Genomic DNA, 15,955 nt, shown 5'->3' with positions numbered 1-15,955 from the left:
GAGCTGGGATCGGATCTGAGACATGCACCAGAGGTGAGCTATTTCCAAAAGAAGAAGACGGATGATCTTGCACATTTTAAGACTGGAGGAATCATGCCATTAGATGTGAGGGGATGGTGGAAGAAAAAATATCCAGAGAAAGGTGTAGATTAAAATATACGAACCAAATAATACAGGGTGGCGCCGAGCCGACTGACGCATTTGAAACTTGAATATTGCGCAGGAGTAATCACTTATATTGGATAGCGGGGTGGAAACTGAAAGCGGAAAGAACGCCACGTTATATAGTCTGTCCCAGAAATGCAACGTTGTTTTTAGACGAAACTTTAATATTGGTCTCTCCACGTTCTCAAGAGTTCGCACTGTTCTTGAAGCTCCATTTGTCACATTCAACACACTACCAGTCTCTTCAAACTTCTTCATCCAAGCCAATATGGTACGAGACGGAAACTCTCCACGTCGAACATTAAAGCTTCGTCTAAAAAACATTGCACTTCTGGCACAGGCTTTGTTTTGTCTGGGAAGATGTACGGAAGAAAAATTACAGGTCTGTAGGGAAATGAAATGGTTGGCAACGAGAAACTTAGGTTTTTAACGCCAAGTATGTGATGTTTAAAAGAAGAAGAACTATGTTAGCATGTTGTTTATGGATAATTCAAACCGAAATGGCTAATAAGTTAAGGTGTTAGAAGCTGAGTAATTTATGATAAGATGGCGGGATAAGTAATCCTCAATTTAAGAGAGCGTTTAGTGCTTGTAGAGGTGTTGTGGGTAGTAATAAACGTGTGATATGATCAGAGATTGAATTGTAATTACAGATATATAATTTAGTAATTGTTTGTTGTACAAGTTAAGCCTAACCCGTACTATAGTTGAATTTTCATCATTATCAATTTGGCGACGAGGTAATTGGAACCTACAAAGGCAAGTGAAAATGCACTGCAATTCGGAAGAAGGAAGTTTTAAAACAGAACGGCCACAGAGTTATGTGGAAAATTGTTGGTTGTCAGAGCTTAAGAAACGTAATCTGTTAATTCGATATTTGGTTCGAGATGTATGTTACCTTAAGAGAATAATCATGAATCAGAAGGCACAACCATATGAATGCTTTAGGTGTTATCAAAAATCATACATATCAGCTAAGCGTTGTAAATTTTGCTTATTAAGCCATGCTGATGATGCATGTCCTGCAAGAAATAAATTATGCTTCAAATGTCGACAGCCGGGACATTTTGCGTATGTATGTTTATTCATTCAGAATTCACATCAAGTTCCAAACTTACCATCGAAAGTTTGTAAGAATGCTCCATCCTGTACAGAAGCACAATTTCATGTAAAGAATAATCTGAGGAAGGCGAAAGAGCAGGTTGAAACAAAAGAAATATCTGAGAAGAGAGTTATTGGAATCCATTCACAACAATTTAAACACCAATTGAAGTGCAAAAGAAACCAAAACGAATTTCACCGACATACGTACGAATACAAAAACACAACCAACAACAACAACAGGGAAGTGCTCAATCTATAGAATCAAAAGAAAATGATCAGACCAATGCTACTGTAAACAAACTGAATGAAGAAACTTTTGTACAACCTCAACTACGGCAATTACAGACAGAAGATACTGCTCGGAAGGATCATGATGAAAAGAAGTTAAACATGGCTAATCGGGAAGAAAGATTCAAATCAAAAGAGGTTAAAACAACTCAGAAATGTGCCGCTACGATCAAACTGCTTCTACCGTCAGAAGAAACAATAACTGGTGACGAAATACATGACAGAAGATATCCCAGACATTCATCACTAAGTAACAAACGTAAAAAATGTAAAAAAAAACAAGAAGAAGGATGCTTTGTGAAGGCTTGATAAGTGAGGGAAGGAGAGAAAAAAAGAAAAGAAAGGAGAATGTTGTAGGGAAATGAAATGGTTGGCAACGAGAAACTTAGGTTTTTAACGCCAAGTATGTGATGTTTAAAAGAAGAACTATGTTAGCATGTTGTTTATGGATAATTCAAACTGAAATGGCTAATAAGTTAAGGTGTTAGAAGCTGAGTAATTTATGATAAGATGACGGGATAAGTAATCCTCAATTTAAGAGAGCGTTTAGTGCTTGTAGAAATGTTGTGGGTAGTAATAAACGTGTGATATGATCAGAGATTGAATTGTAATTACAGATATATAATTTAGTAATTGTTCATTGTACAAGTTAAGCCTAACCCGTACTGTAGTTGAATTTTCATCATTATCAAGGTCAACGAAAACTCTGGCTTAGGATAAAAAAGAATCGAAACCAGTGTCAAATCAATGTAGATATTGCTGACCCAAGAAGTAGAACAACAAACTAAACACGAATGACCTATTAAATTTGTACTTACATAAAAACACCAGTTTATTTATTTAACTGTGTACGTTTCGGGAAAAGCTCACTGCCATCCTCAGCACAGATCTTTTCACAAAACTACTATCGCTAAATTTGTGCAAATATATGAAAGTTGTCTAGGTTCATAGATGTTAAATGACAGGGCACTGTGTATGTTTAATGTTACACTTTGGAAGGCTAAATTTGAAATTTCATAATTACTTACTGAGTATATGGAACACATTTATAATCTATATTGAGTGTATGGAACACATTTATAATCTATATTTGTAGTGTCCCGTGTTCCGCAAGGACATTACAAGAGTTAAATATTGTTCCATAATTGTTTAATTTTTTTTTTTTTTTTAACCTATTCTGTGTTAACAATTTGCTGTTGATTTTGTTATAACCTTCTATAATGTTTAATAATTCAATACTAATTTGAGGCATTAATGAACACAACCTAATTCTGCACCTTAAAATTGTGTTGATAAAAGAAAAAGGTAGACTGATAAATTACCGTCTTTTGTAATATATAAACAACTGCATAGAAACACATTGTACAGCAAAATGTACAGATCAGATTATAGCAAAATGTTAATTGCTTTAATTATTAATAAGTACAATTGAATACTTTGGATGCTAAGTCAAATATAAATAATTTTCAAGAGAAAATAGAATTATAAAAGTTTTAGGTTTAAAAGTTGTTTTATCGAATTGTTAATGTAAAATGCTCGCTGATATTATGGAGAACTACCAAGTGAACCCATCCTGGCGATCCCAACGTTGACAAAATCTGATGACCTCCTACGAAATTTAAATCTTTTATTTGAGCTTTGTCAAAATTTTAAGTAAACAATTGACCCGTTATCTGTCGCAAAATCAGCAGATGCCCTTGCAAGTATTACCAACTTCTCTGCTTAATATGTTTCATGCTGATCAATAATTATGGTGAAGATGCCTAAAGTATACTGGAAGATACCTACACTCATATTTCATCAGTAGTAGTATCTTACTCTTGAGAATCCTGCGCTGGAACTGTCTGACTTCTTTTAATTGCTTGTTATTAAGATTAAGATATGATGCCTAAAGTATACTGGAAGATACTTAAACACATATTTCATCAGTAGTAGTATCTTACTCTTGAGAATCCTGCGCTGGAACTGTCTGACTTCTTTTAATTGCTTGTTATTAAGATTAAGATATGATGCCTAAAGTATACTGGAAGATACCTACACACATATCTCATCAGTAGTAGTATCTTACTCTTGAGAATCCTGCGCTGGATCTGTCTGACTTCTTTTAATTGCTTGTTATTAAAATTAAGATAAGTTTAATTTGTGTGAAATAAAGCAAAGAAGAGAATTGAAAAGATGAAATTTATTTATTTATGTTACTGAAGATTGTTACAAAGTTTAATGAATGATACATACTAATAATAAATAAATAATTTATATAAAATAAAATAATGAAATTATGAAAAATAATGATAAGAGGTATGCGAAAACCAATATAATGCACAAGCAATACTGATGCACATATACTGTTATGTATATAACTGTCTTGTATAGTTAATATTTTGTATTAACAAATTGTGTTTCAGGTCTAATTGATTATAATAATATTTTGTGTTCCGATCACCATTGTGGTAAGTCTGCTGTATGTTCCAACTGAACGCAATTATGGCATATGTTCAATTCTTTGGGGTAAGAGCTTTCCCCATTCTGAATTTGGATGCGTTACTGTTGCTTGGAACTATGCTTTAAACTGGCGCCCCGGGCCGCACAAAGTCGCCTAGCGCGGTTTCATCGTATTGTGCGTTGGACGACTTTTATCTTAAAACCTATTTCCGTTGTAAAACATCAGAAGCTACTTATCTTTATCTCTCACGTTTACATCGAAGATGAAGAAGAAAGTGAGAGCATTACATATTGAGTGTTTCGAACACATTTATAAGGAATAATCTATAAAAGTGACTATGTTTGTTACTTAAAAATCTTGAATCACTCGAGCGGCCTCGATCAAATTTTCAACATAGATGAAGTTGTTCGGGCGTGGGATGTTTTTTTATCACTTCACTGTGATGGTGCAACTTGGAGGAAGGAAAGGCGGGGGGAGGGGGGGGGGAGATATATAAAAATGATACAAAATGTTAGATATCATATCCATACTTTTTGAGGTCGCTCAGATGAGATGTGACACTTCCGAAGACGCTTAAATCCAAAATCAGTCCCACAGCTTGAGGGAGTGGAGGGGGATATATTAATAGCGTGTAACACCACCTCTGGCTTTGATAACCGCCTGGATTTGGTTTGGAAGCGAGTCCACAAGGTTTTACAGGTATGTCACATCCAGTTGAAGCCACTCGTTCAGGATTTGATCGCGCAAATCCGCCAAACTGCAAGGATGCCGATTTCGGCGTTTTGCCCGCTGTTCCAACATGTCCCACAGATTCTTGATTGGGCTCAAGTCTGGTGACTTTGCAGGCCAATCTAGATGGAAGAGGGTTCGGGAGTGTTCATCATACCACGCACAAATTGTTCCAGCCCTATGAACTTTGCTGTTGTCTTGAAAAATAGGAGTTTCCACAGCATACTCATCATGAAGATGTTGACTGAAAGGTAACACTTGCTCATCCAGAATGTTTAAATACACATGCTGGTTCATTGTAGTGATGACCTCAGTAAGTGGGCCCAATTCATGATAAGAAAAACACCCCCAAAACTCACAGACCCACCTCTGGCTTGAACATGCCCTTGCACACATTCAGGATGAAAGGCTTTATGTGCCCTTCTGTGCACTCGACGACGTGCGTCATTGGAATACAAGCAAAAACGTGATTCGTCAGACCACATTACCTTCCGCCAGTCAGCTACTGTGCACGTTTGGTGATTTCTGGTCCATTGAAGACGCGCAGCTTTATGTGCCTGTGTGAGCAATGGCCCTTTGCGAGGTGCCCGACTACAAATGTTCATTGCATGCAGTTCCCGTCGTAATGTTGTTTCGCTAACAGGTTGGGATGGACCTGCGTTCACTATATGCAGTAATTCCTGTCGGGTTTGGAACCTATTTTCATTCACAAGCCGAGAAATGCGTCTCCGGTCCCTTTCAGTCGTGATCTTCTTCCGACCACAATTCTGACGCCATGTTTCGTGGCCACGTGTATGACACCACTGCTTGTACACGCGTTGAACAGTTCGCTGCGAAACACCAATAAATCCTGCAACTTCCCTCACCGTATGGCCATGGGCACGGCCAAACACGATTGCCCCTTTTTGCCACTCTGTTACATCGTTACTTTTACCCATTTTGACGGACACTGTCCACTTGCAACACATTTGTCTCACTGACTGAAGCTGCCTTATGGTTCCGTAGAGGCAGTGCGCGCATAATTGTGCACGTGACTCAACTGCTGCGTTATCTGTACAGGCTTTACGATTCATCTCTCCATCTGCACAAGGGTGACTAATTTTTTGTCCTGTGAGTATATATATATATATATATGATCGAAAATAACCGATATTAGTTTTGGTGCCCTTTATGTCCAAAATCAAACGTATTCTCCCCGTGCAAAGAACGAGCATTCTGCTAGTATAATATAAATACTGTAATGATTCACTTGTAATGTTCCTTCAATAGTTTTTTTTCTATTATTCAATTGAACCACCGGTCAATTTTCTTCAGAGCAAAGAGCTTAAGCTATTTTCCTATGCAGATCTTTACATAGTCGATGCAGCTGACAAAATATATATTATAGAGTCCTTATATGAGGTATCCACAACTAGTTATCTATCTTACTAGTTAAAATTCTTAATCTATTATTACATGAATACACTAATTAGTTTTTTTTATGCCATCTTCATTCTGGGGCTTTTGAAATTTCTAGATGTACAGTGATGCCACATCGGACATTATTGCCAATAAAGTAACTATTACAGCCAAAATTTTGTGAATTTTATGAATTTTGTGCAACCACATAGATTGTAAGAAAGTGATTTTGACCTCTTAAAATTTGTTTTATATATATATATATATATATATATATATATATATATATATATATATATATATATATAATTAGAAATAATGGATCACTGTTTTTTAAGATGTTTTCCTTACCCGTGTTTAATAGTAGGATTTTTATCCTATTATAGTATGATTCAAATACATTCCTTCAATATGAAAGGGGGCCTGGAGGAAAACTTCTACATTTCGAATTGAATGTTTAATGATTTGGAGATGCTTAAATCACCTTGATACAGTTTCATTCCCTTATGAGATACCTTAATGCGTTCTTTCAATCTTGTCCCAAAATTTCTTTTGGTCATCCCTATATAAAAGCATCACATGAACAAACGGTCTAGTAAATGTCACTTAATGTATTTATGTCCACAAAATTGCTTTTCTAATGACTAAATGGTCTTTCCATATTAATATGAAGCTTAAAACTGACAACAAATTATTTCTTTTATTAATATTTTCCTTAATTTGTAAGAAATCCTTGGAAATATAAGCTAAAAAATAATTTTAAAAAATATACCTATTGAAAGAACAATATAGGTAAGTCATTATATTAAATAAACTTAACATTGCTTTCCCTTTTTTTTTTTTTTTTTTCATTCTACTTGTTTGTAAGTGGCTTACCTTACAACCAAGGGACTTTAAATTAATCGTAACCAAATCTTACAGTAGTGTTAACTATCTACTAAAGATTAATCTACAGGACAAATCACAACACAATTTTATACTTCATTAATATTAACAATATAACATGCTTTGATATACTATACTGTATGTACTCACCAAATCAAATATTTCCGCAGCCAGCCTGTCGATCTGCCTTTCTAAATGTGATTTTAAGGCGGCTTGAAATTTAGCCATAAGAGGGTGGTCTGGCTCCAGAACTTCCGGCTCATCTCCTTCTCCTTTGCTTTCTGGCTTCTGGATAGAGTTAATCGGGGAAGCTTCTTCTGGATGAATACTTTGCTCTCCTGACGCGTTCCGATCCCCATCTTCAGTTTTTTCTTCTGCTGCTTCATTATTTGCGCGTGGCGAGCTGTCCATTTTGGCCTCTAACGAAAGCTATAGTGCCCTGAAAGATAAGTGTCTTGGTCACAAAACAAAACAAAACAAAACAAAAAACAAAAAAAAAAAAAAGTTTTACCTTAAAAATCACTTGGACTCTTAAGATATATTCAACAGACTAAACGTCAAAGATTTTTTTCCGTCTCTTTTCAGTACCCAGTCTAGTTAGTGTATATGAGATATAGATCCATAGTTTAAGGTGGAATCCGAACCATTATAACGTGTTCAATGATCCTCCTCCAGGAATCGAACCCAAGACCACGTACAGCAGCCCTGCCCACGGCGAGCAGATAGTGGAAACTCTCCTCGTGAACGCTCACGAGCATTCTACGAGCAAATACCATTGTTCGTGCTTCGTGGATCTTCGGGTTTTGTCCTTAGAGGAGCGGAAGTGTTGTCAACCTTGGCGGTAATCACTAGCTTACCAAAAAAAAAAAAAAGTATGTATGGTAACTGATTGCCATTTAGTGTAAAGTGTTTTTTTACAATGTGGTAACCGTTAACTATAGACAATACAAACTTGTAACAGCAATCAAATGATAAACTATGTACGTTCCTTTTCTTCTTTTTTCTTTCCTTTTGTTAAAGAGGGATGTGGGTTTGTTATATCCGAGTGTGGGTTTGTTATATTATGTTGTTTCGCTTTTTAGGAAAAGAGATAATCTGTTGATAAGAAAAAACTGTAGCACTTGTTTGTAATTATCTAAGTATATCTCCAGAAAATTAGCTTATGCATGTATGTGTGTACGAATAGGCTTAGCAAGGGGTTGGTTGTGGAGATTAGAAGCCACTATTACACTATCAATAGGAAGAATAGTATTTCTTACTCCACTTTTAAAGTTACTTTGATCGCAAAGAATCAAACAAAATATTAAGAGAGCCAAAGAGATTTTCCATTTTTAAGTGTGACCGTTAGTGACTGCAATTAGTTTTTTTTTTTTATTTTTTTTTTAACAAGGAGTGTCTTTTTAATAAGGAAAAATGTATTGTTCCTGGCTGGTTGCTTGCCGGTGGCTTGTTAAAAGTGAAAAAGAATGTTAAATCATTTCAACGACTGAAGCTACACGCTTGTCTTTCTTCGATAGTTACTGACTGATTTTGAAAGTCACAATGTTGTAGGCCTACTGTAATAGCGTAGGCCTACTGTAATAGCGTAGGTCTACTGTAATAGCGTAAATTCGAAAGGAAACGTTCCAACTGAATGATACGAACAATTATTCCCAATGTCTTGAACATGAAACGTGGGTTGCACGGATAACGCTTAAAGTAGGCTGGACTGCACTGGAATTTCCTTCCGGCAAATTAGTGTTTGGTCGAAACTCGGTTCTTCTGTGTAATTGTCTCTTAACAACATTTGAACATTTCTTTTAGATAATAATAACTAACTAACTCTATGGTCTATGGAACCCGAAGGTTCAATGCCGCGTTTACAAAATATTTCCAGTAACTTATGTCCTTAGCCAACTGGATCCAGTTTCTACTCTGTACTCTTATTTCTGCAAGATCCATCTTAATATTGTCTTCCCATCTACGCCTAGGTCTTCCTAGTGGTCTTCTTCCAATTGGGTTTTCAGTTAAAATTATGAAAGCGTTTCTAATTTGTTCCATTCTGGCTACATGGCCTGCCCACCTGAGCCTTCTACACTTCATAACCCTAATAATGTTAGGTGAGCGGTATAAACTATGCAATTCCTAGTTATGAATTTCCTCCAATCCCCATTTTCATCCCTCTTTGGTCCGAATAATAATAATAATAATAATAATAATAATAATAATAATAATAATAATAATAATAATAATAATAATAATAATGCGTATTATTATTATTATTATTATTATTATTATTATTTTCAACCTCCCGTCGTTCTCCTATCAATCTAGCAACGAAAGGCGTTTACAACTTAGCAAACGTGAAGCGAATGACAAATGACAGACCGAGTGCTAATGTAATACAACGTCACGAATTGTGTAAGCAAGCTAAAAAGGTCTGAAACAATTCGTTTCCGATTTTTGCAGTCGTTTTACGTCTGTAAGATGACATGTTTAATATTAGTTTCTTTCTTTCTTTCTTTCTTGTTCATTTGTTAGTTACTTCAACGCTAACTGTAACCTCTATCATGCGTCTTCCTCAACCAAAAAACGTACCAATTTTATTTCCTGCAGTGTTTTCGCGTCACTGCTTTCGAAATGGGGAGGGGGAGAGCACACCTGCACATTTCACGCTTGCGTCTGCTCAATGCTTATCATCGTGCGAATTTCTGGCCAGGCTTGGTCATAGGTTTTTTGCCATCATGTGTGGTTGGCAACACTTATCGGATGCAGTGGAAGAAGCGAAGCTAGCAGCACCTGTGCTCACCTGTTCTTATCTTCGCTCGTGCCCGCTCACGCTTTGGCTCCGGGAGCCAATTCATGGACAGGCCTGACGTACAGAAAAGTCGCGCTCGCTAGGTACAAGATGAGCGGGAAGGATTTTCGGTACTTTTACAATGAAAAATGAAATGAAATTTGTAATTTTACATCCCATGGTTATGCTGCAAAAGATAAACGATTATGAAAGAGTCTATGGAATACGAATATGGGAAAAACCGGGAAAACCGCTAGAAAACTCACGGACAAATAATGTTGTCCAACACGAACTCACATGGCCTGGGATTTGTAACGCGTGTTAAGGTATTTCAAAATATCCAATCCGTCGTCATCCGGCAGGGCGTAACTACAAAGCACACACCCATATTTCATGGAGTACTTCTGTCTTTAACGGTATGAAATATGGGAGTGTGATTTGTAGTTACGCCCTGCCGGATGACGACGAATTGGGTATTTTGAAATACCTTAACACGCGTTACAAATCTAGACCATGTGAGTTCGTGTCGGACAACATTATTTGTTCGTGGGTTTTCTATCTATAAATTTTACAACTTTTGTGATTTATCCTCAAAAATTCAATTCAATGTAAGATAATTCAGTTAACAAGAATCTATAGTATTAAACCGTAATTTGATTTTTATTTGTCTAATTGAACACACAATTTAGGATAAATGATAATATAACCCCAAAAAGTTGTATTGAAATTATATATTTTATAATCAAAGTATATCTAAATACGATACAAATATAAATGCAAGCTATTACAGGGTGTCTACTGAGTTTCATTTTCAAAATTCCAGTATATTCCCAGTATACTCAGTATAACTATCAGCAAAATTCCAGTACATAATATAATGATTTTTTTAAAGTTCGTTAGGAATAATCACATTCTTGATAATTTCAGGTTTGTAATTGTTTTACCATCAAAATAATATTTTATTTTTAATAAATTTAGTTAACCTTAATTCTTTTTAAATACAATGATTTTTTAACATTTTTAAAAGGACTCCCAACTCCCCTCACAGTCTTCCACTGCACCCATTGCTTTAAATGTCTAATTAAAAATGTATACAATTCTTGTTTTGGAAAAATTTACAATCTCAATGGATACAAAATTGTTTCTAACAAGACTATTAAAACAATTACAAAAAAAAAAAAAAAGTATTGTTGACAAATTACCAGTTTCATGATTTTTCCAGTATGTGAATCAAAATTCCAGTATATTTGCAGTGTCAAAATTAAATTCCAGTATTTCCAGTATCAGTAGACACCCTGTATAATTCAATATTACTAACATTTCACTTTCGACATATCACATTTAACTTGATGTACTTGATTTTCAGTTACTTTTGTTAACACTTAACTTGAGATACAGTGACAATTTTCATAATACTGAATAATATCGGTAATTAACTACAGTAAGAATCACTTATCTTCAATTCTGATTACGTTTTTCCCCCTGATTTTCAATGATTTTAACACTTCTAAGAAAGCAAGATTTTACCGATTTGATGACAAGTCCAAAAGTGGCACTTGCCATTCCCTCATCCTTCAGTTCGAATTATAGTTACATTAATGGCCACATTTGACGCTACTAATATGAACGACGTATCAAGATTTTTTTTTTTTTTAAAGTCAATAAAGATTATCAGTGAACCGTTATTAAATAGGGAGAAACACAAAGTTACATTCTGGACTAAATGAGTTTGCGTATTGATGCAATGTTTGCGTATTGATGCAATATTAAATAAACAGGCAATTTGACAATATGAGCATAATATTGCAGAATTTCAAACCCACTATCTCATTAACTAACCTAATACGTGTATGTTGCAGTAATATAGGAAAAACAGAAATGGAGAGCGGAAACTTACAAGAGGAGAATTGCATCTGAATCAAATGTGCTGAAATGGGGCAAAATTTTGAGTGCTATAACATTTTATGCGGACATAAATTTGTAAAATTCACGGACGAAACATGTTACTTGATTTCACAATAGGATTATACAAGTAATCAAAATATATCAAGATTTTATCTCATACACGTATAATACGGTAAGGTAAAAATATGGAATGGAAAGTGTGCTTTTTACCACATACTAGTCCATAAAAAAAGAAATTATGATGCAGTCCTATGTGAAGGCAGTGTACAGTGCTTATAGAAGTGCCACAAAGCTGTATCACACAAGACATGTATTTTATGCCATACAGGGTTTTACCACTGGAATCATTTGCCATATAACCACCATAGATAACGCGCCTGCTACCTATGGACGTAATTCTTTGCATACGCTCGGTTTCCCCCTCCCCCAATGCTGCACTCCTGCTCTGCTAAATAGTATTCGTACTATTTAGTGGCCACCTAGCACAGCTTCGTTTGTGTTTTTAAGTTAATTCATAATTTATGCACTGCAGTTTGTATGTCATATGAGTACATCCTGTAGTTATACTCAGTCCTCCTGAAGTCAACCTGCACCCATTAATGCAACTCCTCCCTTAACAAACACTTTCTGAGGCAATAAGGTGCATTTCCTGCTCATAAATGTTCTCATTTCTTTAATGTAAGTATCCCATTGTATGGCAACTTGCACAGGAAAAAAGTGTTTTCGCATGCGTTTTGTAATTTTTGATATCCCAGTGACATGTGTTTGACAAGGATCTCTGGTCGCAATTACTCTTATAAAAGTTCATTTACATAATACTATAGTAGAATGTTGTTTATAGTGCGGGTTAGAAATATAAGAAGGTAAGGATTCATTGTTTTTGTTGTTTCTGAATAGTGTAGTTTGCAACGAGTGTAGGACAAAATCCAAGAGGACAAAATCCAAGCGGACAAAATCCAAGAGGACAAAATCCAAGCTAAATTCTGGCAAGGCGGACAAAATCCAAGCGGATAAAATCCAAGTAACAGTATCATGTGCGTAGCTGTGGTATGTGCCTGTGAACACCCTAATTAAATTGTGTGTTTGTTTCTTTCTTCAATTGTCATGCATTCTAAAGTTTTATCTGTAATTCTTCAATTTATTGGAATAACACTCCATTTACTTTTAAAGAAGTGAAAATTCAATAAAATATGAAAGATTGACACAGTAAGAGTGCAGATGCAGATTATTCATAAAATATTCTGGCTACTGCTAGGACATGCCCAGGTGGATCCAATTTAGGGTGATCAGAAATATTTTGACTGAAAAGAGTATATTCACATAAATAACCAGAAAATAAAAGCACTGACTTGCTAAATCAGAGATAACAAATAACAGCAAAGCAGCCCAGTCTTAAAAAGAGTACACTTACGTAATTCGATCCTATTCATTGAGAATTAAAGTAGAAATAAAATTAAAAAAAAACATATAATTTATATAAAAAAATTACTTCTCTACCCTCAAAGTATTTACATCAGTTACACTTTTGAAAATAACTAATAATATATACATTTTCATTTAGTTGGTCTAGACACATTTCGATTTTCTAGATAACACTTTTACATTTTTTAATTCACACACATTATTACATTATTAAAAATACACACTTCAATAGCATTCAAACACAATAAATGGTGGATGGCAACGAGTAAAAAAAAATACTCAGCATTCTACCATTACCATATTCACATTTTGATCTTGATAGATACATCTATATTTCACTTATTTAGAATATATAGGCGAAACAAGAGAATACAACAAGAAAAACTCAGCATTCTACAACTACGGTACATATTTCACATATTGATCATTTCTGACGAAAATTTGATCAGTATATCAAAATTATTTGTTTCAAAACACTGTGTATAATACTTTTACATACTTTCATATGGATGTGATAAGTAATTAAAACTCATCTGCACTCTTACTGTGACAATCTTACATGTTCTATTGGATTTTCAGTTCTTTAAAAGTAAATGAGATGTTATTTCAACAAATTGAAGAATTACAGATAAAACTTTAGAATGCATGACAATTGAAGAAAGAAACAAACATACAATTTAATTAGAGTGTTCACAGGCACAGACCACAGCTACGCACATGATACTGTTACTTGGATTTTATCCGCTTGGATTTTGTCCGCCTTGCCAGAATTTAGCTTGGATTTTGTCCTCTTGGATTTTGTCCGCGTGGGTTAAGTTTCAAATTTGGTCGTCCGTTTCTAGCAAAATGTTGAAAATTTACCTGGAAGAAATGCATAATTCGCTTGTTTAAGTGCTTGGTAATGTATAAGGAGAGCGAAAGTTGTGTTTATTTTCTTATACAAGCGGTTCTAAACATGGAACTATTTGGTAAGCGGAGGGAACTACTTCGCGCAAGAGTACCTCAAGTAGGATTGTGGGAATATAATGAGCATTGCAGGTAACAGTCATGTAGTCCTGAATATGAGGTAACATTATTACCGTTTGTGAAACAATAACGTGATAATCAAGAAAACCTATCAAAAGTAAAAATTATGGCTTATCAATCTAAAATAAACAGTAGAAAATGTGCTAAGCAAATAACTGTAAAGAAACGTAATGGAAGTTATACTTTTCAATGTAACCGTAACATAACCAACATGGCGGCAAGGTTCTAGAACACAGGTCCCTCTTCCCATTTAGCTCTAATAAAGACAGAAAACAATGTGCCCTGAGGAACGCTAACGCTCGCTCGGCAATTCTATGTGAATTAAATATTAAACTTTGGTACAGAAAGGAACCAAGTATTACGCTTTTAGCCAAAAACAAGGCGGACGACCAACTGTCTTTGCAACACTTAACAGCTGGAAGATACTAATTTTGCGAAGTAACACAATACACGCGAATATGAATCTACTGAAAAGCAAAGAAAGCATGAAAATAAAAAATAAATAAATAAAAATGTGATTAACAGTTAAGAATGAACGACAGAAATGAAAGAAGAGTACTTCTAGGTAAGGAAAGATGTGTTAAAATAAACAACGAACAAAAAGCAACAGAACGTTGAAAGCAGTTCATGTGGGTCTAATACGGAGCCGCCATCTGGGAAGATTAGCCTGTTTTTAGCCACATACTCGTTTACGCACATCCCCGTATATCGCTGACGTGCCTGCTCCCTATTAACGCACCCACTCGCAAACGCTCGGATCGCCGTGCTCCGTCTCGGCCCTGATTCGGTCAGATAGCATTCGTACCTGTTAGTACACAACTAGAACAGATTCGTATGTGTTTTTATACTGTAGTTTTCACGGCATATTTTCGGTCGCAGTATTTACACGCAAAACGGTCTGTTTTTAAGTCCTTTTAAAGTGAATGTGCACCGAGAAATTCTTGAGAAATACTCTCTACGGTAATGACAATGAACTTCCTCATAAATGACAAAATATTCACGTTTCTGGTCACATTTCTCAGCAAGAAAATACTAGACCTACTCTGCGGCACAAACGCATTATCATCCATTATATGTGTGTGAGAAAAAATCTACTACACTAATTTAATTACCTCAAACTCATACAAATTATTGCAATGAAGAAAAAACGAAAATCACAAACAAAACATGAAAGAGTAGATACGCACACAGCTGAGAAAACAAAACTAATCGTAAACTGTAAACAAATTGTTGCCTAGATACGTAAACGTACAATGTTGCCAGCACTGAATGATAATGAACACATATAGTCAAGTATATATTCATAGTGAACATAAGATCCATTCATTCATTCATTGTTTATTCATCCATGTCGTACATTATTGGTCAGAGACCAGTACATAGGACTTGTCAAATAATAATAAGACATTTCAATATAATTGATTTACATTATTTTACAAACTATCACCCAAGTATTCATTAATATGATAATACATTTTGTTACACAAAAAATTAAATAGTTCATTTTTGAAATTTCGTATGCTTTTGATATTCTTCAAATAACTTGGGAGCTTATTAAACAACTTAGCGGACATAGGAAGAACACTTCTTTTGGTGCGCGCATAGTTTTGGTATGCTGTGAATATGTTATTCTTTTGTCGTGTGTTGTATGAATGTACATCGTCAACATGAAGAAAACTACTTTCATTTCTCTTTACATATATGATACTTTTGTATATGTACAGACAAGGCACAGTTAAAATTTTATTTGACTGAAAGACCCTTTTGCATGAGGACCTTGGTGATAGATTAAAAATAGATCTTATTGCCTTTTT

At 35.1% G+C, this 15,955-nt stretch overlaps 1 protein-coding gene across 2 annotated transcripts in view; it reads right to left on the bottom strand.

Moving 5' to 3' along the window:
- The window catches only part of l(2)41Ab (lethal (2) 41Ab), a 119,713-nt gene extending 104,301 nt beyond the window's left edge, over positions 1 to 15,412 (bottom strand). The window contains exons 1-2 of one of the 2 annotated variants that reach the window (XM_081731973.1): positions 15,254 to 15,412; positions 7,163 to 7,451 (exon numbers count right to left, since the gene is read on the bottom strand). In XM_081731973.1, coding sequence (XP_081588099.1) covers positions 7,163 to 7,423 — 261 coding nt within the window. In that variant the 5' untranslated portion in view covers positions 7,424 to 7,451; positions 15,254 to 15,412. The remainder of the gene's footprint in view (positions 1 to 7,162; positions 7,452 to 15,253) is intronic. The other variant, XM_081731974.1, reaches the window with a different exon arrangement.
- Positions 15,413 to 15,955: the final 543 nt, after the last annotated feature.

Source organism: Thermobia domestica, chromosome 11, assembly GCF_964235325.1.
Source record: "Thermobia domestica chromosome 11, izTheDome1.hap1.1, whole genome shotgun sequence".
In the NCBI taxonomy this organism is placed as follows: Eukaryota; Metazoa; Arthropoda; class Insecta; order Zygentoma; family Lepismatidae; genus Thermobia; species Thermobia domestica.
The sequence above is the reverse complement of the archived record's forward strand: the minus strand, read 5'-3'. Positions and strand labels throughout refer to the sequence as shown.